Source organism: Buteo buteo, chromosome 4 (assembly GCF_964188355.1).
Source record: "Buteo buteo chromosome 4, bButBut1.hap1.1, whole genome shotgun sequence".
NCBI classification, from domain to species: domain Eukaryota; kingdom Metazoa; phylum Chordata; class Aves; order Accipitriformes; family Accipitridae; genus Buteo; species Buteo buteo.
In genome coordinates, this window is record NC_134174.1 from 1,260,934 (window position 1) to 1,285,225 (window position 24,292).

Genomic DNA, 24,292 nt, shown 5'->3' on the forward strand with positions numbered 1-24,292 from the left:
CTTGGTCAGTGCAGCCACTGCTTTGAGGATCAGTAGGTGACACTCCAAGTCTTTGGCTTGTCACTGTCAACAGTCAGCAAATAGTTGAAGTGAAGAATCAGTTACTTTCCTTATTGACCCACTGTTTTGGTTTAACCCCAGCGATCAACTAAGCACCACACAGCTGCTCACTCACTTCCCCCCACCCAGTGGGATGGGGGAGAGAATTGGGGGAAAAAAAAAAAAGTAAAAATCGTGGGTTGAGATAAGGAAGTTTAGTAGAACAGAAAGGAAGAAACTAATAATGATAATAATAACAACAACAATAAAATGAAAATAATGATTAAAGGATTGGAATATACAAAACAAGTGATGCACAATGCAGTTGTTCACCACGCACCAACTGATGCCCAGTTAGTTCCCGAGCAGCGATCCCCCTCAGGCCAACTCCCCCCAGTTTATATACTGGCCATGACGTCACACGTTATGAAATATCCCTTTGGCCACTTTGGGTCAGCTGCCCTGGCTGTGTCCCCTCCCAACTTCTTATGCCCCTCCAGCCTTCTTGCTGGCTGGGCATGAGAAGCTGAAAAATCCTTGACTTAGTTTAAACACTACTCAGCAACAACTGAAAACATCAGTGTGTTATCGACATTCTTCTCATACTAAATCCAAAACATAACACCAGCTACTAGGAAGAAAATGAACTCTATCCCAGCTGAAACCAGTACACCCACCCAGAGAAGTCAGGCACCAAAACCCACCACACTCTCTGCTTTTACATTTTTATGTCAACCACTGGACACAAAATCCACACTTGAAGCTCAGCGGTGAGGTCGTGCCTTCAGTAAAGCTGATGCCTTGCACACCACACCTCAGGAACACGTTGTTAAAAAGAGAAGAAGGGATGAAGGGTGCAGAAAGATGGCAAAGGAGTTTTGGTTTTCCATCTTCCCCTGAAAGCTACAGCCCAACGTGCACGTCCCAAGAGCAGGCTTCTGCCCCTGCCACTCGCTGCAGCTACAGGCAGGACGGTCACTCGCTGCTGCCACCTCAGCTCCCTCCTCTGCCAGGGGAGGGAGGACACAGAGCTCTAAGGACAGAGGGTGGCAGAATAACCTCCATATTATACCCTCATAAACTCTCTATATTCATAAAAGTAAAAAACAGAGGTATAAGAGTACTTGCATCTTCAACGGTGCCTGCTGCAACGGCTAACGAGTCGCATTAGGAGGAAAGGCCTTAATTTCAGGAATGGCCTTCCAACCTGAAAGCAAGACAGCTTGGTTCCTACTACAGCTAAGGCTGCAATTTATGTTTGCCTTCATGAGTACAGAGGAATGCAGCTACTTAAACATCTAAGTTCAGTCTCTCTCCACAAAAAAAAAAAGAAAAAAAAAGAAGCAGAAAGACCTTTACTTTCCAACGTACCTTCCAGGCACTTGCTCCAGCACATGTCCTGCGACCATCAATGAGCAAAAAACTTCTGACTGGCATGTCCCAAATCCTCTTACCATACTCCACGACACGTGCACGAATAGTTTCCTGCTTTTAAACTCCGCTTTGCCACAGGCAGCGCTAATCCTGCAGCACCACGCCACGCCGAGCACACAACGCCAGTGACGGGCACGGAGCTAGCACTGCTTGTTAAGCATAATTCCCCCACCCTGTCTCACAAAGAAGCAGCCAAAGCTTCTGTTATCTTCTTTATGAAAAAATTACATCAAATGAGACCTCAGCCATCAGCTACCTGCAGCTTTACACCCTCAATTACACACAATACTTTTATCACAAGCTTTCATTTAGGTGCAGGGATCGGACAACGTCGTACCTGCAGGGAGAAGTTGCTAAGAAGCAGCTTAATATCATCCCCGTACCCATCAGTAAAACTACCAGGCAGTTTTACCACAGCCAGGGCATGCTCGTACCCCACAGCAGCTGTGGGCTCCCACTTACCACGGGGTTAAGATCACGCACGCCGGCACGCTGACACGACGAGGTGCTCGTAACCATTGCTGCAGAGCTCGCAAGATCACCTCTCTGAGCAGTCGTTATCTTCTCTCAAGGAGAACGAGGGGGCTGGACAGCCCCCAGGCCTTGAGCAAGTCAAATTTGTTATCTGTTATGGCGTTAACGCTATCAAAAGTGCTCACCTTCCTCCGACTTGCGCCTGAAAGTTTAAATAAACTCGATAAAGAGTAGTTTAACCAAGCTGAACATGCTGAATGAAATCAGGCTGCGTGCCCCAGAGCATCCAAAGGCCTGGAAAATAACTGGAATTAATCCTTAGACCCGGCAAATAAATCTCTGAAAAGATCAGGCCAAATAAGCACAAATAAAAAGCGAGAAGCAGAAATGCTGTTAATGTGGAGTCGAGCTAGCTCGCCGCTTGCGTTTAAAACACCCTTGTACATACAACAGAGCCAGTCCAGAGCTGGAAAGGGATTTCTGAAGGCATTTCTCTTGAGAAGAGATAGGGGAGATATGTCTCTCTGAAAAGCAAAGGGATCCCCTTTGTTTTCTGGTACAAGAGCCGAGGTGCTTCACAGGCACTTATCTGTGCGCAGGACAAAAGGAGCCGCGCAGAGAAACTGACAGGGGAGACTGTCTGCGCGACAGTCAGAGCCAGTCGAGGGGAGCAGCGCGGAGAGATGCCTTGTAGGAACACAAAGGTTAAAACCACCTAAGGGCACCTGTGATTTCTATTAAAAACAACCTGGACAACACAGATAAGAGCCCAAAGAAACCACAGCGGAGCAAAAGAAACCCCAAGACTTTTCATAGGCAGAGAGATCCCATCCTTATAGGTGGTCGGGGTACTAAAAGTTAAAAGTAAGTCTCAAATACTTCAAGCTCTCCTTCGGATGGGCCAGTTTGTACCACGTGTGGGCAGCCAAAGCACAGCCCGCAGACCTCTGATGCAGAAGAACCACCTTCAGCCTCCCGTCCGGCACAGAGTACGGATGAAATCCATCTTCTTCATCCCACTACATCCCTCACCCATCCCTGATTCTCCACTCCGCCCCGAAGGCTGACCAGGAGCTCCTCTAAGCACATTGTGAAATGGTTATCTACCCCACCAATGGATCGGCATTAATTGCGCCATCGTTAACTCCCCTCGTACTCAGAAGTCGGGGTCCTCAGACAGCTCTTGGCTCCCCGCCCCAGGCAGGGACTCGGCAGGCAGGCCTCACCCAGCAAACACCGAGCACCCGCTGCTGCGACCACAGGTTTGGGTTGTTTCCAGAACAGGAATCATTTCTGAAATAACAATCTCCTTCTTTCAACTGAAACGAGATCTTCGTATGGGCATAACCACAGCCAGTGGTGCTCAGACCCACCAAAGAACCGCTGTGGGCTCGGACCCGCTGCTGATTGGCACTGGGCCCCTTCACAGAACCGAAATTCTCCCCGCGTGCTTTCCAAAGTGTGAAGCCCCCTTCCCAGGTCAGGGGACAAACAAGGAGAGTGGCTGTCTAAAAACACACACACCTGACCGATGGGTTTTTCCTCGCATAGTGGAATAGCTGCAGAAACAAACGCTGCTGCAAACTCTCGTGGTAACCAGGGATGTAACTCTGCGTGGCGCGCTCAAGTAAATAAAAAGAAAGGGGGGAAGGAAACATGAGTTTGTGGTAACAAATGCTCTCAAGATGTACCAGACGGTGGGAAGCTGATGGAGCTGAAGGGAGATCTGCGAAGCCTGTTCGGGGGGGGGGGCACTGAGGGAGCCGAGGAGGGGAACTCTCTGCTCTGCTCCATGGGATTCAGGCTTTGAGATCAAAAGACCAGTGAGGCGGGCAGGAGACTCGCTCCTCCAGAAGTGACAGCCCGTGAGCTAAAACTAATCAGACTTCTCCTGGGAAAGCCTCAGCAGCCACCAAAGATTTTAGGGGAAGAGCAGAGGGGGAAAACTACGTGCCACAGTGCCACAAAGGGCACAGGAGCCGGGCAGGGAGCGCTGCGCCGGTACAAAAGATGACAAGGAGAAACAACAAGCTTTGGAGAGGGAAGACAACGAAGTCACCCCCAGCTTTGCAACCCAGAGGGAGCAAATCTGTTTCCACCAAGACAAGGTGAGGCCGGAAAACACGCACTGCCTCCCCAATTTAGTCTTAAGGCTAAAGTTTGGGGGAGAAGGAGCTCGCCATATGTGGCTTACAGACTTCGGAAGGGAGGATCGTGGCCGTGGCTCTGTCGCCCATCCCTTCCGACGCCTTCGGCCTCTCCCGCCGCCTGGCTCTGCCGTGGGATGCCCGCCAGCTCCCTCACCTCAGGCGGCGGGAGAAGGTCGGGGTGAGCCACCCCCCCCCAATTTCCACCCCCCCACACACCCCCCGGCATCGTTTCCTCCGTCCCGGCCACCGTGCGGGCTGTGCCAAACGCCTCAGCCCGTCTTTCCTGTTATTAAAAAGAAAAAAAAACCCACCGAAGGAGCTGACAAAAGGGCCGGGCCTGGGGCTTCCCAAAACGGCTGGGAGGGCGGCGTTACCCCAACAAACCCCCCCAACAACAACAAACAACAACAACAACCACCAACCCCGCTGCCCTTCGGATGGAGCCCCGGGGGAACGGGCCCACGGCGGAACCGGGCCTCCCCGCCGGGTACCGGCCACCGAGGGGACGCGACCGAGCTCCGAGGGGTTGGAGGAGGAAGAAGAGGAGGAGGAGGAGGAGGAAGGAGCCCCTGCCCCCCCCCCCGGCAGGCCTCACCGATCGCTGAAGCTCGCCCAGCCAGCAGCTCGCCCGCTCCTTGCCGCTGGGGTCGGGGTCGTGGTAAAGCGCCTGCACGGCCTGGTACACCACCTGCAGGCTGGGTTTGCCCCCGCCGCCTTCCATGGCTTGTTCTTTCCTCCTCCACCGCCGCCGCGGCCGCCCCCCTCCCCTCCCGCCCCGCCTCAGCACCGCCCGCCGTTGCCGCCCGCCGCCATCTCCTCCGGTACCGGGACGGGGCGGTGTGACCCGACACAACCGTCCCCCCCCGGAAACACGCTCCCTCCGCCGGCCGCGTTCCGCTTCCCTTTTCCCTCTCTTTTCCTCCCTCCCCTTCACCCCCTTTTCCTCGCCGCCCTCGCACCCCTCCTCCGCCCCCTCCTCCTTTCGGCCCGCTTCGCCTCTCCCGCCCGGATCGGCCTGGGGTTTTTTTTTTCCTAAACGGGGGGCGTCAAATCGCCCACCCGGAACGAGCCCCCTGCGCCTTCCGGGGGGGGGTGTGCTACGGCAAAAGAGCTCCGGGTGGGTGCTTCCACCCCCCCACGCGGAAGGGACGCGCCCGCCGCGGCGGGAAGGAGCCCACGGGCCACCCACACCCCCCCCCGGCCGGGGGAGGGGGCGTCCCCCCCCGCCAGGTCCTGGTACCCCGGGTGTGTGCTGGGACCAGTCACCCCAGTCCCCCATAGCCCAGTCTGGGGGGGGGGGTCCCACCGCTCCCCACCCCCAGTCCCATTACACCATCCCACCGGGGTCCCAGCACGCCCCAGTCCCGTCAGCGCGTCCCTTTGGGGTCCCGTTGCCCCCCCACTCCCACCGTGTGTGTCCCCCCCAGTCCCATTACACCAACCCTTTGGGGTCCCATCGCCCCCCACTCCCATTTCCCCCTCACTTTGGGGTCCTATTGCCCCCCCACTCCCATTACCCCCTCCCTTTGGGGTCCCAGCACCCCCCCCAGTCCCATCAGCCCGTCCCACTGGGGTCCCATTGTCCCCCACTCCCATTACCCCCACGCTTTGGGGTCCCACCACCCCCCACTCCCATTACCCACTCCCTTTGGGCTCCCATTGCCCCCCAGTCCCACTACACCGACCCTTTAGGGTCCCACCACCCCCCAGTCCCATCAGCCCGTCCCACTGGGGTCCCATTGCTCCCCACTCCCATTACCCCCACGCTTTGGGGTCCCATCACCCCCCAGTCCCATTACACCAACCCTTTGGGGTCCCAGCACCCCCCTCCAGTCCCATTATCCCCACCCTTTGTGGTCCCATTGCTCCCCAGTCCCACTACAACAACCCTCTGGGGTCCCAGCACCCCTCCACTCCCATTGTCATCCCCCCCAGTCCCATTAGCCCCTCCCTTTGGGGTCCCATCACCCCCAGTCCCATTACCCCCTTCCTTTGGGGTCCCAGCACCCCCCCAGTCCCATTACACTGTCTCTTTGGGGTCCCAGCACCCCCTCAGTCCGTCCCATCAGCCCGTCTCACCGGGGTCCCATCGCCCCCCACTCCCATCACCCCCATCCCAGCCTGGCCCAGTGTGCCCCCATTATTCCCACTGGTCCCAACAGCCCAACCCAGGGTGATCCCACTCCCCCTTCCCACCTCCGTTCCCACACCCCGGGGTCCCCTTGTGTCCCCCCCCCACCATGGGATAACTCCACACCATCCAGCATTGACCACCCACAGAGTCCCACAAGCCCCCCAGGGCTGCCCCGAACCCCCTTTCCCATGGCCTGAGCCCCACAGAGACTTGTCTTATTTTAGAGAAGGGGCTGACCCACGGGACCTGCCCCCCCCCAAGCCCTCATCCCACCAAAAACTGGGGGGAGATAATGAGACCCGGGGGTGGGACAACCCCCGGGGAAGAAGAGGGAAGTGTGGCAGGATGCTCGGATGGCACTGATCTCTCCCACCCGTTTACAGAGCTCCGGCACCTTCCGTGGTCGGAGAGACGGGATCTTCCACCAAACGGGGTCACTTTGGGGTAATCCAGACCTTTTTTTGACCCCTCTCTGAATACCCGGAGTTGGGAGGATCAGCAAACCTGCGGATCAGCGGGAAAAGAGCTGCCGCAGCGGCACAGTGACCGGGGGCTTCTCCCTCTCCCGTGGCTGCCCCGTTCCCGGGATCCCCGCCGGGTTCGTGCCGTGGTCAGGATGTGACCCCGAATCCCGTGGGAAGGGGCTTTGGCTCTGCTTCACCCCCTGCCCGCGGGGATGAAGCTTCAGCTCAAGGGATGGGGAGCAAGCGGAAACCTGCAACTGGGGGAGATGCTCATTTTCCTACCTCCCTCGTATCCCCCCCACCCCAGCACACACCCCCACGGTGGGGACTGGGGCTGGGTATTTCCACAGGGAGACAGCCTGGCTGCCGGCACAGCGCCGAAATCCCCGTCCCTGCTGACTTTGCTGTCCGGTGCAAAGCAGCCAGCACGGGGTGGGGGGGTTTAATCCTCTGGCTCCTCTGCCGCCGCTGTTGGCGTTTCTGGCTGGATGCATCGATGGGAAAGGGTCAAATCCAGACCCCAATATCCCACCGGGGACCTGCCATGAGCCGGACACCCCCCCTTTCCCAGAACTGAGTTGCCTCCGGTCCTGCACTCCAGCTCCAAACACTGATGTGGGGCTGGTTCAGACCCAAATTTGGTATAAATTTTGTACAAATACCAACTCTGGTAGGAGACTGAAGCCCCCCCTCTTAAAACCAAGTGATCTGGCACAAAAAGACCCCGACAGAGAGGAGTGAGACCCAAACCAGAGCTGTTCATGGGGTCTCCTGGAGGAATAGGGTTTGGGACAGGCCGGTCAGACCGGCTCCCCGCACCCAGAAGCTACGGGATCCGTGCAATGTATTATCTATTATAAATATATTAAGCATGGATATATTAAAATCCCAGACCATAAGTAGTTCGTTGGGCACTACTTGGGTGGCACACCCTCAGATTCAAAACCCCATGGTCTCTATGGATAAAACACCGACTGAGCAGTCTACTGCCTTTCTGTCGCAGGCTGTACCCACCAGTGACTCGTGTAGGACAAGGTCGTGTTGGCCCTGAAGCCATTCTGGCCATAACTGCTTTTATTCAGGATGGAGAACGAGGGGATATTATTCAGCAAACTCATTCCCTGCATAAATTCCCTGTCCGTGAGCCCAACAAATCCCACCAGAACCGGGGGGTGATGGTATATCAACACCTAGATGACATATTAACAGGAGGGGATTCCTCTGGTAAGGTCTGGAGAAGGTGTAACCACATCCCAGCCCACCTGGAAGGGAAGGGGGTCTCCATCCCTGAAGGTGAATGATGGGGATCCAACCAAACGGTTTGATTTTTTGGTGTAACCTGGCAGGCGGTGTATTCCCCCCCACACCTCGCAGCAGACACCCAAGTTGAGGTCACCCTTCAATGAGAAGGAGCTCCTACAAGTCCTGGGAACTTCAGGACCTGGAGAATCCTGGCAAGGCCAAATCCCAGGGTTCATTATAATTGCCCACCTGCAGAAGTGCAGCTTCTGAGGACAGGGATGGACAGGTACTCGTGACAAGGCACCTCATTTCTGGATACACAATGTTTTAGAACATCAGGCCATAGCCCAACAATACATGGAGACCCCTTCAGCCTACGTAGAGGACTCGCAGAAGGAGGATGATTGTGGCAACGAGCTCCCAGTAAAGCCCAATGAGCTTCTGTATGGTTTGGGTCAACCTTGGGGTGGCAATGTTCCCCATCGTGGTGGTCACCATGGGATAAACCTCTACTGGGTCCTTCCCTGTTGGATACTGGACTCATTGCTGGAGATGCACCTTTAAATACGGACCCCATTCCCCATCCTTGAAAGATGGGGAGAGTCTCCTCCTGCTCCCCAGAGAATCCCACAGCCCAGCACAATCCAGAAGATGTTGATGCTCATGGCACACCATGACTGGGTCAAGGGGGACACCCAGGACATGATGGCTTGGTCTGATGATGTGGGTCTGGGGCATGGATCAAGGAACCAGGTGGAACCACCCAGCAGATCCCTTGTCCAAAGGACCTACCCATGCCCTCAAGCTCATGTGAAACACGTCGTTTTGGGATTAGGACCATGGTTTGCACACCATCAGACAATAGATCACATTTCAAAAATAAAGATATACAGAGACGGGCTGAATCCAGAGGAATGTGGTGGATCTTCCACATCCCCAGCCCAATGGTTTTCCTGAATGCACTTCTTAAAACTAAATCACGACTTGGCACTAGGACCGGTGAGTCCCAAACCGCAACCAGTCCCTCCCCGTATCACAGGTGGCAACATCATCTTGACGGTATAGTCACTGCTTTAGGCAACCGGTAGACTATGACTGGTCTTCATCGTCCGATCTGGAAAGCTTTTGATGGCAACCATGGCGTAACCTCAGCTTCAGGTGTAAATGATGATCATCAGTTGTCTGTTGGACGAACTGTCCGGGTTAACCATCTGCAATAAGACTGTTCTCCTTCCAAATACCTCTTTGAAGCTCCACATGGAAGTGGGTCAACCATCAGGGAAACGAACCTCTCAATTCTGAGCGGTGGATAGCCAAACCGCCTGTCACTCAGGTTGTCTTCCCTGGATCCTTGGTTTAACCTTATTCCTCATCCCGATCGCTTGTTTGGCAATTAGCCTGGATTCAAAACCCACGTGTGGGCAATGAGGAGTACCAGATTAAGAAGGGTTTTGGGGGAAAACTCCTTAAATTTCCTTTCCCTCTCATAATCATTATGGTATAATGATTAGGTCGCATCTAGCAATGACAATAATGCTCATTCCCTTCTCCCAGGGCTGGGACGGTAATCGCATCATTCAGTTTATGAACGTGATTTCTCCGGTGGGTAACGAATTAGGTTGTTGGGTTGCTTCACCACCGTTAGATGCCAAATTTGGGTGGTCAGCAGAACCTGCCCCCAAAGCATCCTGGTATCCACCTCATTTGGGATAATTACTCCCCAGCACCCCAAATTATTGACCGCAGCCTTTCGAAGCATTACAACACTCTGAGGCACAAATTCAGCCTGGGCAGGGAAGAGGAGCCTTGGTAATTATATTCTGCGTTGCGATCACACCCAGCTTAAACAGGACAAACAAATACCAGCTCCTGATGATCCTCACCTGGACACCTACCTCATGGATGTCTAATAATTAATCCCCGATTACAAATGGTATTTTTTATAATCTGGAATTTTGGCAGCTGACATGCGTGTTAATAATATGAATTGGCAAAGATACCATAATTTAACCGGTCTCAATTTTCACCAGTTTACAGAGTAATGGTTGGCTGAAGCATTAATGATGATTGGGACACACATGGCCCAGAAGACATACCTGGCTGTACAGATCACGATCCCTTTTGGTCAATCCAATTAAGTCTTTAATGAAATTCAGTTGTTCTTCCAACCCATGGTGCTCAGTTGGCCAACACCATGATGACCTTGGGCAAAGTTGGTGGCCCACCACCTGAAGACCCTGGTGGTGCTGGCTTGGTGGCACCAACGCCTACAAGATCCCATCCCCATGGTGGGCAGATGCCTGCACCATGGCACGTCTTGGTCCTTGTCTAAAAATTTAATATTTAACTTCCAACACAACCATCACCTTGTACATAATTAGCGTGTGGACTCTCCTCGTTGGTTTTCCACTAACGAATCTAAACAAATCAGATATGACATAAATGCCATTCAGCAGCATGGCCCCGGGAGCCATCCCTGCTCAGGGTTTGCCGCTGACACCAGTCGGCAGACGGCCATGGTCTTGGCCACCAGACCTATCTACCCAAACCAAGCTTCTCTGCAGGACCTTCCGTGCAGGAGGTCTGTCTCCTGGACAGACGGACCCTCATGGGGATGCCTGGCCGACTTGGTGACACCGATCATCTTGGAAGTGACCCTTGGCCATCACCAAGGTTTTGGGGTTGGTGCGGGTCGTGCCCTGACACCTCACACCCCACATCCAGGTATTTATGTTTATTTATAGCTGCGCGCCGGTAAGAGTTCCTCAGTATACGCTTACATTGCTGGTGGGAATTCTGTAACGACTTGTAATGTTGATATATTTGCTTTAGTCTTGGAGGTTTTATATAGATATATATATATACACACACACACATATAATTACCACTAGGAAAGTGTGTGTGTATACATATATATATATATATATATATATGTACTTTCCTCATGATAATTTTGTAGTGGCTTGTAGTAGATAGATACAGGTAGATATAATATTGTTCTATTCTATTCTGTTATATTATATTATATTATATTATATTATGCCACGTCATGTCATGTTATGTCATGTCATGTCTTGTCATATACTAATATTCCGTATTTTGGATATAATAGAAAATAAAAATATTATATATTTTGTATGTAATATAAAATACCTTTTGTAAGTATTGTATATACTTATGTCACTAGCCGCAATTCTGTAATAACTTGTAATATAAAGATATTTGCTTTGTTCTTGTAATGGATAGACGGATACTCGCTTTCCTAGTGGTATCTTTGTAGTGACTTGTAGGAGAGAGAGAGGTAGTATTAATCTAATCTACTCTACTCTATTCTATTCTAATTCCACTATACAATATTATATTGTATTACATTATGTTATGTTATGATGTAATGTTATATTGTTATCTGTTCCGTACGGGAGCAGGCGGTGTTCCGTACAGCCCACAAGGCGGGTGATGACCGCGTACCCCGCGTACCACCCCCAACTCCAGAAACGCTCCGCGTTTTGTGCCGACCCCCCCAGACCAACAATTCTTCCCCGTCTCTTGCAGACTTCAGCTTCCCCCCCTTGTCCCCCCCAGCACTCTTGCAGCCAGGCGTGACCGGGTGCTCTGGGCCACCCAGGCCCCCCCGTCCTCGTGTCTCTCGGAGGCCGCGGCCCCTCCGGCCCCCACCTCTGCCCACGTCACCCCGTGGCCCGACGGGGACCCCCCCGTCCCCCCCTGCGCCCCCTCAGTGTCTCTGACCGAGACCCCTCGCTTCTCCCCTGCCCCGAGACCCCACGCGTGGGGAGGAGTGGGGCGGTGGCGGCTGCACCCGTGGGCGGGCGGGGAGGGGCACAGCTGGGTGGGGGGCACAGCTGGGCGGGGCACGACGAGGTGAGTCACAGCTGGATGGGGCACAGCTGGGTTTGGCAGGAGCACAGCTGGATGAGGCACGGCTAGGTGAGTCACAGCTGGGCGGGGCACAGCTGGGCGGGGCACAGCTGGGCGGGGACAGGCCCATCCCAGCCCCGCCCCCCCCGGGGGGCAGCGGCCGCTCCGTACGGTGCTTCCCAGCGCAGCGAGGGGCGGGGTCTGGGCGGGGCCGGGGCGTGGCCGGGGCGTGGCCGGGGCGGTGGCGGCGGCGGCGAGGCGGCTCCCGGGGGTCGGTGCGGCGCCGGCGGGCGGCAGCCGGGACGCCACGGTGAGGGGCGCGGGGCCGGGCGGGGGGTGTCGTCCCCCACATTCCCGGGTGGGAACGGGGACGGGGGGGGAGTGGGCTGCCGGGCCCCGGAGCATCCCGGGGGGGACGGGGGAACGGGGGCTGCTGCCCACCGCCCTGCCCTACACCCGCCCCGGCCCCCTGCCCTATAGATACCCCAGACCCCTGCCCTATAGATACCCCAAATCCCTGCCCTATAACCACTCTGGACCCTGCCCTGCAGCTGGACCCTGCCCCGGACCCTGCCCGCTCCCACACTCTGCCCTATAGCTACCCCACGCCCTACCTTATAGATGCCCCAGACCCTGCCCTATAACCACCCTGGACTCTGCCCTATAGATGCCCCAGACCCTGCCCTATAACCACCCTGGACTCTGCCCTATAGATGCCCCAGACCCTGCCCTATAAGCACCCCGGCCCCTGCCTTCCCCAGCTGTGCCCTGCCCGCCCCTGCCCTGCCCGCTGCTCCCTGCTCACCCCGGGTGGGCTGCATGTCCCCGGGGTCGCCTCCCTCACTGTGGGGGGCTGGTTTCGGGGTGACCCACTGGTGTCGGTGACATGACCGTCTTCACCGGGTGCTGCCCAGGTGGTGGGTCCGGATGCCGGCAGGATGGTGCTGGTCCTCGTCGCGGTGCTGTGGGCCCTGGCTCCCCTCCTTGCCCGGGCAGGTACCCACCGGCAGCGGGTTGGGGGGGCCGTCGAGGCAGAGCCCCCCCCCTCCCCCGGGGACCCCCCCTCCGCACCCCCTTTCCTCCCCCGCATGGGGACAACAGTGTGGGAGACCCCACAGGCGTGGGGCGAGGCCGGGCTGCAGGCAGGAGCTGCCTGCAGGCAGGGGCAGGCAGGGGGGGTCGGTTCCCGTCATGGTGCTGGTGACTCACCAGGCAGCTGCTTGGCATCGCCTTGGCCTTGGCAGGAGCCACCGCTCAACCCCTGGTGCCAGCAGCATCATCCTCACCGGTGTCCCCCCCACATCCCCAATGCCCCTCCAGCACCTGGGATCCAACAGGGACCCCCACATCCCTCTGTCCCAGGGGTTGTCCAGCTCCGCGTCCCCATCCCAGGGCTCCTGGGGGAATTGGAGGGGCCAGCGCGGGAAGGGTGACCCCACTGTGTCCTGTGTGTCCCCCCACCTCCCGCAGACCAGCCCCCCGTCACCGTCACGGCATCCGTGGGCGAGGACGCCTGCCTGCCCTGCGGCACCCAGCCCTGGGGACGCCTGCGTGGGGTCACCCTCACCTGCGCCCAGCAGGCTGGCGCCCACCACCCCGTCCCCGTCCTCAGCCACCGCCTGGGCTGGCACCCACCGCTGGAGCCGGGCTGGCACCCGCCGGAGGAGCCAAACAGCCGGTTTAGGGGCAGAGTCGCCTTCTGTGCCATGGGGCCGGGGGACGCTGGCGTGTCCCTGCTGCTGAGGAACATCAGCGATCCCGATTTTGGGAATTATTCCTGCTACGTGGCCAGTGACACCGACACCGCCCCGCAGCTCCTTTGCAGCCTGGTGCTGCAGCCCGCCATGGCAGGTGAGTGGGGTCGTGCTGGGGGGACGGGTGGTGGGTGGGTGGGTGACACCACCCGGTTTGGGGTCCCCCCCATTCCATCACCTGCTCCATCACCGGGACCAGCCCCTCTCCCCATCTGGGTGGTGCCTGGTGCCCCTTGCTCTGCACCCCCTGGCACTTTTGGGGGTTCCCCCCAGCCTGGGGCATGGGGCAGGAAGCGTTATGGGGGGGGGAGTCCAGCTCCTCTTCCCACATCTCCATGTCGCTCCGCAGAGGTCCCGAAAAATGCCGAGCCAGATATGATCATGGTGGTGTGCATCCTCACCGCCGCCTTCGCCGTGGTGGCCATCGGGGTCCTGGTCTGCTGCCACTTCGGGAGGCGGTGCTGCAGGGGCCGAGGTGGGTGCTGCAGGATGGGGGGGTCCATCTGGTGACTGACCCCCCCTAATTCGGCTGGGAACAGGGGCTTCTGGTTGGGGATGGGTTTTCTGGTCTGCTCCTGGCTCCTTTGTGAAGCTGGGGTTGGGATGGAGATGGGGATGGGAATGGGGATGAGGAGGGGGATGACCATGGGAATGGGATGAGGATGGGAATGGAATGAGGATGGGATGAGGTTGATGATGGGGATGGGATGAGGATGAAGATGGGGATGAGGATGGGAATGGAATGAGGATGGGATGAGCATGAAGATGGGGATGGGATGGGGATGAGGATGGGGACAGAGGTGGGAATGGGATGAGGATGATGATGGGGACAGGATGAGGATGAAGATAGAGATGGGATGGGGATGAAGATGGGGATGGGATGGGGACAGGGATGAGAATGAGGACAGTGATGAGGATGAGGATGGGGACAGGGACAAGGATGGAGAGGGGGATGAGGATGGGGGCGGGGATCATGATTGAGGTGGGGCTGAGGATGGTGACTGGGATGCGGATGGGGACAGGGATGAGGATAAGGATGGGGACACGGATGGGAGCAGCTCTGTGTGGGGACATCAGGGCGTTGCTCCTTGCCCTGCGGGGCGCAGCTGGGCTGGGGTGCCCGTGGGTGGCAGAGGGGGGTCCCGCAGCCCCGGCTCACTGTCACCCATCACCCTCGGTGCGGGGTCCAGCCCAGGAGGCCGGAGCTGCAGCTGGAGGAGGAGGAGGAGGAACAACGGTGGCCTTGGGTGACCTGAAGGGTCTCGGTGCCTGAGGGCACCCACAGCCCCACGGAGGATCCGTGCGTGACCCCAGTGCAGGATGCGGCCCTGGTTCCACCGAACGGGGGGGTCTGGGGAGGCCCGGGCCTTGGGTGATGCTCCGGGGATGGGGGTGCAGGCAAAGGGGGGGGCAAGGACCTGGGGGTGGGCAGGAGGGGTGCTGGGGGGAGGCGGCATGGTGGGTGCACGGTGGCTTGGTGCGGGGGGCTCTGCTGGGGCCCCAAGGGACAGGCGGGGGGCTGTGGGGGGCTCCCGGTCCCCCCACCCATTGGGGGACAACCGACCCCTACGGTTCCGCAGCCGGGGGGGGGGGGCGAACCCGCCCCAGGCACCCTCAGTCCCCAAATAAAGCGTGCTGCTCCGGAGCGGAGGGTGGCCCCCCTCCTTCCCGGTGCGCCCCGCCTGGGGATGGGGGGGGGGCGGCTCGGGGATGGGGGGGTCCCAGTGCAGGGATGGAGTACGGGGGTCCCGGAGGGGGTGGCTTGGGGACGGGGGGGTCCCGGGTTGGGGGGGGGGGGTCCCCGTTGCCCGCCGAAGCCCCACGCTGGCTGCACGGCGCTGCAGACGGCTGGGAGGGGTGGCCCCGCCCACAGACACGCCCCCACTCCCCACGCCCCGCCTACAGACACCCCCCTCCTCTACCCCGCCTGTGGACACGCCCCGTAGACACGCCCCATCGCCTCTGGCCACGCCCCCTGCCCGCGTCCCGCAGCGTGGAGCGGCCGGCGCGGTGCTGGGGGGGGGGGTGTGTGTTTGTCCCCGTCCGTGTCCCCGTCCCGTCCCTGTCCCCGTCCGTGTCCCTGTCCCATTCCCACCCCAGCCGCTCCCCGCCCCACGCCCGCCCAGCTCCCCGGAGTCCCCGTCACAGGGGGGGCTCCCCCCGTCCCCTCGGGACCCCCCCGCAGCATCGCCAGCCCCGAGCGGCACCGGCGGGTCTGCCATCCGGGGTGGCAGCGTCCCTGTCACCCGCAGGGACACCCCCACCCCCGGGACACGCGTGGGGTGGGGACACCAGCAGCCGGGACAGAGCCAGGTGCTGATGGGGACGGTGGCATCCCCGAGGACATCCCTGCACGGCGGTGGTACCGCTTACCTGGGGAGGGGGGGGCTTCTGGGGAGGGAGGGATGCCCCCCCAGCTGTGTGGTGACGTGCGTGTCACCCCACTCCTGTCCCACACTTCGTGGGTTCCCCGGCCAGAGGCTGCTGGTGGCACCTAGGACGAGGACAGCAGAGTGGCATTACGGGGTCCCTTGTCCCCAAACACCCTGTTGCCCACCCGGCTATGGGATTTGGGGACCCTGGGGTGCAGCAGGAGGGAGCCCCCACATCGATGTCCCTTTCCTGGGGGCCTGCCGAGCCGTGGGCAGGGGGAACTGGGGTCGGGGTCTCCCCGGCAGGGCTACACTGTGGGCAGGGGGATGGGGGGGGCGGTGAGGAGGCAGGAGGGGGGTGGGACACAGCCGCCGCAGGCAGGGGATGGGCAGAGGCAACGGGGTCTGCCCTGGGGACCCCCGGGTCTCGGGGATGGTGGCATGACCCTCTATGGAGGAAGATGTGGTTGGGGGCCACCTCAACCATCGGGACACGTCAACAGGGAGACATCCACGGGGAGACATCCATGGGGAGACATCAATGGGGAGATATCCCTGGGGACACATCCATGGGGCCACATCCATGGGGCCAGGCCCTGGGGACCTGCCCGGTGCCATTGCAGAGCCATTTGCTGCCATCGTCACAGGATCTGGGGAGGATGGCACTGGTGGGAAGGAGACAAATATATATATAATATGGTGGGTAGCTGTGTAAATCTGATGAGTGGATGTACAGATCTGATGAGGGACACACAGATCTGATGGGTAGACGTACAGTTCTGATGGGTGGACACGTAGATCTCACGGGAGACACACAGATCTGATGGGTGGACGTACAGGTCTGACAGACGGACGTATAGCTCTGACGGGAGGATGGTGCACCCATGGGCCAACATGGGCACCTTCATCTTCATCGCTGGGGCAGAAGCACTTCTGGGGGAAACAGGGAGCGTTCAACCCCACCAAGACTTTGTGGGTTGTCTGAGTGGGCTCTCCGGAGACCCATAGGCATCAACTGCGGCATTTTTGGGGCCACAGGGTCTTCTTCCAGCAGCACCCAAAGCAAATGCCTCCTCGGGTGCAGCAGCCGGGGCCAGGTGGTGGCTCCTGGGTGACACAGGCTGGGTGCCATCGTGGCGGTGGCACTTTGGTGACCCTAGAAGCAAGAAGGGGATTTTGGGTTTCAGTTCCTCTGCCTGAAGCTCTTGGCTGCCTCCAGGAAGGGCTGTGCTGGCGCCAGCAGCTGCTCCCCGGGGCTTTCCAGCCTTGATGAACCCTGGCGTAGAAGATAAATAATAATAATAATAATATAATAATAAATTTAATAAATATAACAATAATGGGGGGTGTGGTGCTCCCCCCAAGCAAAGGGGACCTGTCCCTGCACTGGCATGGTCATGCCACAGTGATGGGACAAGGCAACAACTCTTGCCTCTGCCCACACCAGCCATGAAAACAGAAAGCGTGATGCAAAAAAATAGGTGCAAAAATTCAGCAAAAAATGGGATTTGAGGCTTGGATCCGGGTCGGGAAGGGATCTGCTGCTTCCTCGCGTCCCGGGCTGAGCCTGTAATTAACATAAACGAGGCAAGCAAACGGAGCATGGAGGGGATGGAGCGGAGTGTTGTGATGGAGGAAGGATCCATTCTCTTCATCCTCCTCCTCATCCCCACCAGACACCCCAAAATAAAGGGAAACATGAAGAAATCCACCAAAGCTTCCCATTTTTTTATGTAGCTCACGGATTTTAGCAGCAGAGAGGGGAATTGCCGGGGTTTGGGCTCCCACTTCCCCGTGTTGGTGAGGTCGCTGGGGACCGACCGTTGGCGCTGCCAGTTTTGAAGTGATTTCTGCAAATTGGGGGTCAGATATTCAGCCACACCCTTTCAGGGAAACCCCGAATCTCCCCAGCTGAGCACGTTTCAGGGACGAGGGCTCTCCCGTGTCCCTGCCGTCCCCGCGATGGCCCCATCTGTCCCTTCGTGTCCCTCCTGAGGGCTGCCACCGAAGGCAGAAGTCAATTATAAATTATAATTATAAAATGCAACACACCCACCCACCCACGCGCCCCCGGGCTGGGGGTCTTTGGGGGAGGAACAGCACAATTCGGGCAGTTTTGGGGGTCAGCCCGGAGGGATTCGGGACCGATCCTGGCTCATCACGTGATTTAAAATCAGGGTGCGCTGGCCCTTTAAGGAGGAGGGGCGCTGGCCCTTTAAGGGCGGGGCGGGGGGGGCGCGAACAGGTGCGCTCGGGAGTAAAAGGGGAGCGGTTGAGCGACGGGGCGAGCCGCCAATAGGAAGGCAGAATGAGCTAGACGGGCCAATGAGCGGGCGGCTAAGGGAGGGGGGCGGGCCGCTGCCCGGCTCGGCGGCGGTCGCGGCGGCTCGACCCGCTCCGCTCCGCTCCGCTCCGGCCCGGTCCGGCTCGGCCATGGCGGGGCGGGCGGCGGGAGGCGCCGGTCCCCGCGGGGACGATTTCTCCTTCGTCAGCCCGGTGGTGAAGTACGTGCTCTTCTTCTTCAACATGCTCTTCTGGGTGAGTGCCGGCGGGGCGGGGCGGGACACCCCCCCAAATCCCCGGGCACCCGTCGGTACCCTCCCACCCGGGGGTCTCACCGGGGAACCCCGGGACTGTACCGGTCCCTGGACCCCACTGGGACCCTCCCCCCCCTCCCCGGGGGTCTCAGCAGGGACCCCAGCATCCTAGGATCGCCGCCCCTCCCCATCCTCGGGGGGTCTTCGGGACCCCCCCTCCATCCCTGGGGACCTCCCCTCCATCCCTGGGACCCCCCCCGAGACGCCCCCTTATCGCTGCGGGAGTGGGGAGTGGGGTCCCCCATCCCTGGAGACTTTTTAGGGGTGCCCCCCCCGGTGGTTGCCCCCTCCTCCCCCCAGACCTGTTGCTTTCCCCGCCCCCAAGCCCACCCTTTGGGGTCCCACAGCCCTTTGGGGGTGTCATCCCCCCCCCCAAGGCAGGGACAAGGCGGGGGGGGAAATCACCCACCCAGGTGCCATCGCCACCAAAACTCTGGCCTTTGGGCCCGATTCTGGCCCCGCGCAGGCGACAGCCCCCCTCAGAGGGGTGATTGGGAGGGGGGGTGCAGACGGACCCCCCCGTCTTGTCCCCAGCCCACCCCCAGGGACACCCCGTGCGTGGGAGCCACACTGCTATCCGTGTTTTTTGGTTTTTTGGGGTTTGTTTTTTTTGTTAATGGTTTGGGGGGGATTTTTTATGTTTGGGGTTTTTTTTGGGGGGGGTTTAAAAAATGGTTTTGGTTTTTTTTGAATTTTTTTTTATTTTGGGGTTTTTTTTTAATTTTTTTGGGGGGGGGTTATATTTTGCATGGGGTTTTTTTGGGGGGGAGGGTTGGGATTTTTTTGGAGGGCTGTTTCCGTGTTTGAAATCACATTTTTTTTTTTGAGGAAGTTTCTCGCTTTTGACAAACTCCGTCCCCGAGTCCAGCCACCCGCAGCGGGGAAGGACTGGTGGGGACGGAGGTGACCTCCTGTGCGCCGGGGCCACTGGCGGTGGGCTCTGTCCCACCCGTGACGCCAGAACACCGTGAGCTGGGTCCGTAAGGGGGTGTGAGGGGGCGTGTGACAAGGGGAAACTGAGGCAGAGGGTCTGGTTCTGGTGCCCTGTCTGCAGCCCCGACTCCATGGGGGCTGCAGCCAGGACCCCCGGTACAGGAAGGTGCTGGTGCCTGGGGTTCACAAACTGCCCCCCCATCCTCTACAGATGATCTCTATGGTGATGGTGGCGGTGGGGGTCTACGCCCGGTTGCTGAAGCATGCAGGTGAGGTTGGGGGCTTGGGGTGGGGGGCAGCAAGGATCCCTGGTGCCCTCCCCCCCCCACCCGGCTGAGGGAGAGCGCGGCTGATCCTGAGCCAGCACTGCGGTGGGGATGCCTGTCCGCTGGCGAGGGGGTGACGGCGGGGGGCCGCCCCATCCGTGGGGGAGCGGGATGCGGAATCCCGGGGAATCTGGGGGGCTGCCGGTGACGGCTCGCCACGGCAGAGGCGGCGATGGCCTGCCTGGCGGTGGACCCCACCATCCTGCTCGTCGTGGTCGGCATCCTCACCTTCCTCATCACCTTCTGCGGCTGCGTCGGTTCCTTGCGGGAGAACATCTGCCTGCTGCAGGCGGTGAGTCCCCGGGGACAGCGGGTTCCTCCCGGGGTGTCCCCCCACCCCGCCACGGCACCTCGACGTCTCTTCCGTGGGCCCCCCCCCCGCGCCATCACACTCCTCTCGCCTGCAGTTCTCCGTCTGCCTGACCGTCGTCTTCCTCCTGCAGCTGGCGGCTGGTGTGCTGGGCTTCGTCTTCTCCGATAAGGTACCGCCGGCGCGGGGGGGTTGGGAGGCTGGATGACCCTGAGCCTGTCCCGTTTGGGTGACAACCTTGCTGATGTCCTCCTCCTCTGCAGGCGCGCGGGAAGGTCAGCGAGATCATCAACAGTGCCATCGTGCATTACCGGGATGACCTGGACCTGCAGAACCTCATCGACTTCGGGCAGAAGGAGGTGTGAGGGGGGGCGCGATCGCCCTCTCACAGACGAGGACGTGTCCCTGCTCGTGGGTCAGGCTCAGGGGTCTTGGGTCTCGCCTTCAATCCATGGGATCTCCTGGGTTGAGGACGTTGGGTGGCTCCTCTGGGAGGGTTTGGTGTTTGTGGTGAAGCCCTGGTGGGGGAGAGCTGGATGAAAGGGGGCTTTGGGGCACAGACACCCCCTCAGAGTGTCTCTGTTGGAGCCTGTGTTTATGTAGGGCCTATTAAAACCGGGAGCAGTCCCTAAAGACAGCGGTGATGGGGCGAGCTGGACATAGGTGGGCTTGCGAGGGCCATCACTCGCTGCCCGTGAAGCCTGCCGTCCTGCGCCCCGTTGTCCCACTGTTCCTGTCGCGTGTGTGTCCCCCCAATTCGGGGGGCCGGGGTCCCCTCCCTGCTGAGTGCCCATGCCCTTCCCCGCAGTTCAGCTGCTGTGGGGGTGTCTCCTACAAGGACTGGTCCCAGAACATGTACTTCAACTGCACCGCCGCCAACCCCAGCCGGGAACGGTGCTCCGTCCCTTTCTCCTGCTGCCTGCGGGACACCGACGAGGTGAGGACGGCATCATCAGGGGGACCCCAGGTGTCCTCGGGGGAACTCTGCTTTGCATCTCTCCTCCCATCCCTCAGGGATGTGCTGAGCCTGAAGACCCCTCCCCAGGAGAGGGAATACCACTGGCAATGTATGGGAGCCCATCTGCCCTCCGGGTTTGGGGACCCCCGGCTGGGGATGTTGTGGTGGGGTCAGGATGAAGCCCCGCTTTGTGGGGGTGTGTGTGGGCTTTTTGCAGGCAGGCAGGGACCCTGCCAACCCTGCCACCCCAGGTATTGTCCCTTTTTGGGGACTGGGGGTGCTTAGGGAACCCAGTGGTGGAGGGATGGGGCTGGGGGACGCCAAGGGCTGGCTGGGCCCAGAGGAGAGGGACACCCCGACTGGTGCCGAGGCAAGGGCAGAGTTCCCGGTTGCCCCCATGGCTGCCCCCCCAAGAGGCAGGGACACCCTCCAGCCTGGTGCATTTTGTCCCCAACCCCTCTGTGTCCCGTCTCCGCCTCCCAGGTTGTCATCAACACCATGTGCGGGCAGGGGATGCAGGCCATGAGTTACCTGGAGGCCAGCGCCTTCATCTACACCAACGGCTGCATCGACAAGCTGGTCAACTGGATCCACAGCAACCTCTTCCTGCTGGGGGGCATCGCCCTGGGGCTGGCCATCCCCCAGGTACCGGCGTGGCGGGGACTGGTGGGATGAAGGGACCGTCCTGCAGCTCCACTTTGCTCTCCGTGTCATTTGGGAGTCGCTTTAACGATGCGTCTAATTGCAACTCTGGGGGACTCGGGGCAGGATTTGGGGTGTGGGGTGAGTGGTGCAAACATCGGGCACGTCCTTGCCTGGAGCTGTGTAACCCGCTCGTAGGACAGCGGGGTGACGCTGCCTGGCATCCCTCTTCCTCTTCCTCTCCTGCAGCTGGTGGGCATCCTGCTGGCTCAGATCCTCATCAGCCAGATCAGAGACCAGATCAAACTGCAGCTCTACAACCAGCAGCACCGGGCAGACCCCTGGTACTGACCCTCGGCGCATCGCAGCGGAACCGGCATCCGTCCCCGCGGTGCAGCGGTGGCTCGGGGAGCCGGGACCTCAACGGTGATTTTCCAAACCCTGGATCCATAAGAAGAGCTGAAGGGGCTTTGCTGGAGAAGAGGGAGGTTGGCCACTGTGCTGCGGAGAGGGACGCGTGGGGACGCTGGGGAGTCCGCGGCTTTGGCAGCTGGCGTGAAAGCGGGTGCCAGGTTTGCTGGGATGTGCCATGCTGCTGCGCCTTGTTTGGGGGACTGAACCAGCCCTGGTGAGCTGCTGTCTGTCTGTCCGTCCGTCCTGGGGGACCGAGAGCTGGCGTGCAGTTTGTGCATGAAGCCGGTTTGCGCTCAGATGTGCTTCCCGTCTCCTCTTGTGCTGGAGATGGGTGCCTGTCTGTCTGTCTGTCCTCTCCTAATCCGCACACCGAGCTGTCTTCACCCAAGGCAAGGCTGGCTCTGGACGTGGGGACGTTCTCCCTGTCGATGGGTGTTGCAGAGCCCATTGGCTCCATCTTGGTGCCCCGTGGGGACAGCCAAGGGCTTCACTCGCCAGCCGGGAGCAGGAGCCGGCACCTGCATGTCCACCCTGGAAGAAGAAGGAACAGGAGGACCCATGAGTGTTTCGTTAGCCGAGGGTGGGGGGTCCCATCTCTGCCCCGGGGGGCTTGAACCTCTCTACAGGGTGCTGAGCCCCGTGCAGAGGGGGGGACAGGCACAGTCCTGCGTCCCCTTTTGAGGGGTCAGCGCTGGGCCATGATGTTTCCCTTTGCTTTTGTGGAGAATAAAGAGAAAAGGCTGGACCCTGCGATCTCTGCCGTGCCACGTGGGGGGCTGCTCGATCACTGAGAGGGGGACAACGCTGCGGGGGGACGACAGCATGGCTCTCGGGGATGGCTGGATGGGGACGGGGTCGAGGCCGGCCCCTTGCCGTGCAGTGCTCCCATCTTCTCAACAGTCTTATGTGGGTGGGGGTCGGCTGCGAGGCCCCAAAACAGGGGGGGAGAAGGGGGTGAGGGCTGGCCCAGCCAGCTAGTAGACAGCAGAGAACCCCCCCCCCCCCGCTCCCAGCAAGGAAAGCTTGGAGAGGTGCTTGCTGCCCTGCTCCGGGGGGGCGGGGCGGGGGGCTGACCGGCTAAATTCCCACCTATTCTGCCCCAGGGAAGAGCCTGCAAAATTTTGGGGTGCTGTGAGCTGGGGGGGGGTTGCTGCTGCCCCCCCAGCATCACAGGCCCTGGCTTCGTTGCTGCTTTTCGGAGCTGTCGCAAACCGTGGGTGGAGTTTTTTTGGTTTGTTTTTTTTTTTTTTTATAAATTTTTTTCTTCTCCTCGGGCTGGGTGGTCCCCCCGCGCCGCCCTGCCGCGGAGGGAGTCGGGATGCGGCCCAGCGCCCAGCCCTTTGTGTGCGGCCGGGAGGCACCGAGGCAGGCCGGGGCTCGGCCCCACCAGCGGGTCTGTGCCCCTCTGCCACCTCCCTGCGCTGATTTTGTGTCGTCCCCCCCCCTGTGACTTTTGGCCAGGGTGGCAGAGGGCTCTCGGGGACCGAGGTGGCCGTACTGGCCCCATCCTGCCCCAGCGTCAGCCAAGGGCCAGCTCCTGGCTGCCCCCACTCCCCTCCGGCATCCCCCGGCCAGGTGCTCCAGGAAAACTACCCCAAAACTGTCCCCCCTGTGCCCCAAAGAGTGACGTTCCCCACCAAGAAAAAGAGATTTCTCACCCTAAAAGAGCAACTTCTGAAAAAGTTGTCGTCCTCCCCCCCCAAGCAACTTCTCTCCCCCAAAAAGCAGTTTCTCTTCCCCAAAAAAGCCACCTCAACCCCTGCCAAAATGTGGCTTGTCACCCAAAAGAGATCACTTCCCTGAAGAATACCTCCCCCCCCAAGTTAGTTTTCTCCCCAAAACTTCTCCTCCAACGAGCTACTTCTCCCCCAAAAAACAAGTTCTCTCCAAACAGTAGCTGCTCTCTGAGAGTGGCTTCTTCCCCCCTGCAAACTGGCTTTTGTCCCCCGAAAGTGACTTTCCCATCAAGTGACATTTTTCCCCCAAAAGGGACTTTTGTCCCCAAAAAGCAACTTCTCTCCCCTCAAAAGAGACTTTTGTCCTCCAAAAGCAACTTTTCTCCCCCCAGAAGTGGCTTTTGTGGCCCCAAAGTGGCTTTTCCTCCATCAAAAGTAACTTTCCCCTCAAAAAAGTAACTTTTCTCCCTAAAAAGCAACTTTTCTCCCCCCTAAAA

General features: G+C 59.2%; 3 protein-coding genes across 5 annotated transcripts in view; 2 read left to right on the plus strand and 1 right to left on the minus strand.

Moving 5' to 3' along the window:
• TNPO3 (transportin 3) overlaps positions 1-4,895 on the minus strand; it is a 42,834-nt gene extending 37,939 nt beyond the window's left edge. Inside the window, exon 1 of the mRNA XM_075024506.1 lies at positions 4,693-4,895. Coding sequence (XP_074880607.1) covers positions 4,693-4,818 — 126 coding nt within the window. The 5' untranslated portion in view covers positions 4,819-4,895. The remainder of the gene's footprint in view (positions 1-4,692) is intronic.
• A 7,170-nt stretch (positions 4,896-12,065) lies between these two features.
• Positions 12,066-14,949, plus strand: LOC142030514 (uncharacterized). Its single transcript, XM_075026755.1, has 5 exons — positions 12,066-12,123; positions 12,728-12,809; positions 13,284-13,664; positions 13,917-14,042; positions 14,758-14,949. Exons 2-5 carry the CDS (start codon positions 12,752-12,754, stop codon positions 14,838-14,840), a joined length of 648 nt encoding a protein of 215 aa, XP_074882856.1. The 5' UTR covers positions 12,066-12,123; positions 12,728-12,751; the 3' UTR covers positions 14,841-14,949.
• Positions 14,950-18,274: 3,325 nt separating this feature from the next.
• Positions 18,275-22,889, plus strand: TSPAN33 (tetraspanin 33). Of its 3 annotated transcripts, XM_075024514.1 has the most exons (9): positions 18,345-18,477; positions 19,369-19,512; positions 19,681-19,738; positions 19,960-20,087; positions 20,203-20,277; positions 20,369-20,464; positions 20,914-21,042; positions 21,547-21,708; positions 21,955-22,889. In XM_075024514.1, the coding sequence occupies exons 3-9, from the start codon at positions 19,681-19,683 to the stop codon at positions 22,054-22,056; spliced, it is 750 nt and encodes a 249-aa protein (XP_074880615.1). In that variant the 5' UTR covers positions 18,345-18,477; positions 19,369-19,512; the 3' UTR covers positions 22,057-22,889. The 3 variants fall into 3 exon arrangements, with proteins under 3 accessions (XP_074880613.1, XP_074880615.1, XP_074880614.1); XM_075024512.1 differs by lacking the exon at positions 19,369-19,512 and having other exon boundaries at positions 18,275-18,477; XM_075024513.1 differs by lacking the exon at positions 18,345-18,477 and having other exon boundaries at positions 19,203-19,512.
• The last annotated feature ends 1,403 nt before the right edge of the window (positions 22,890-24,292 follow it).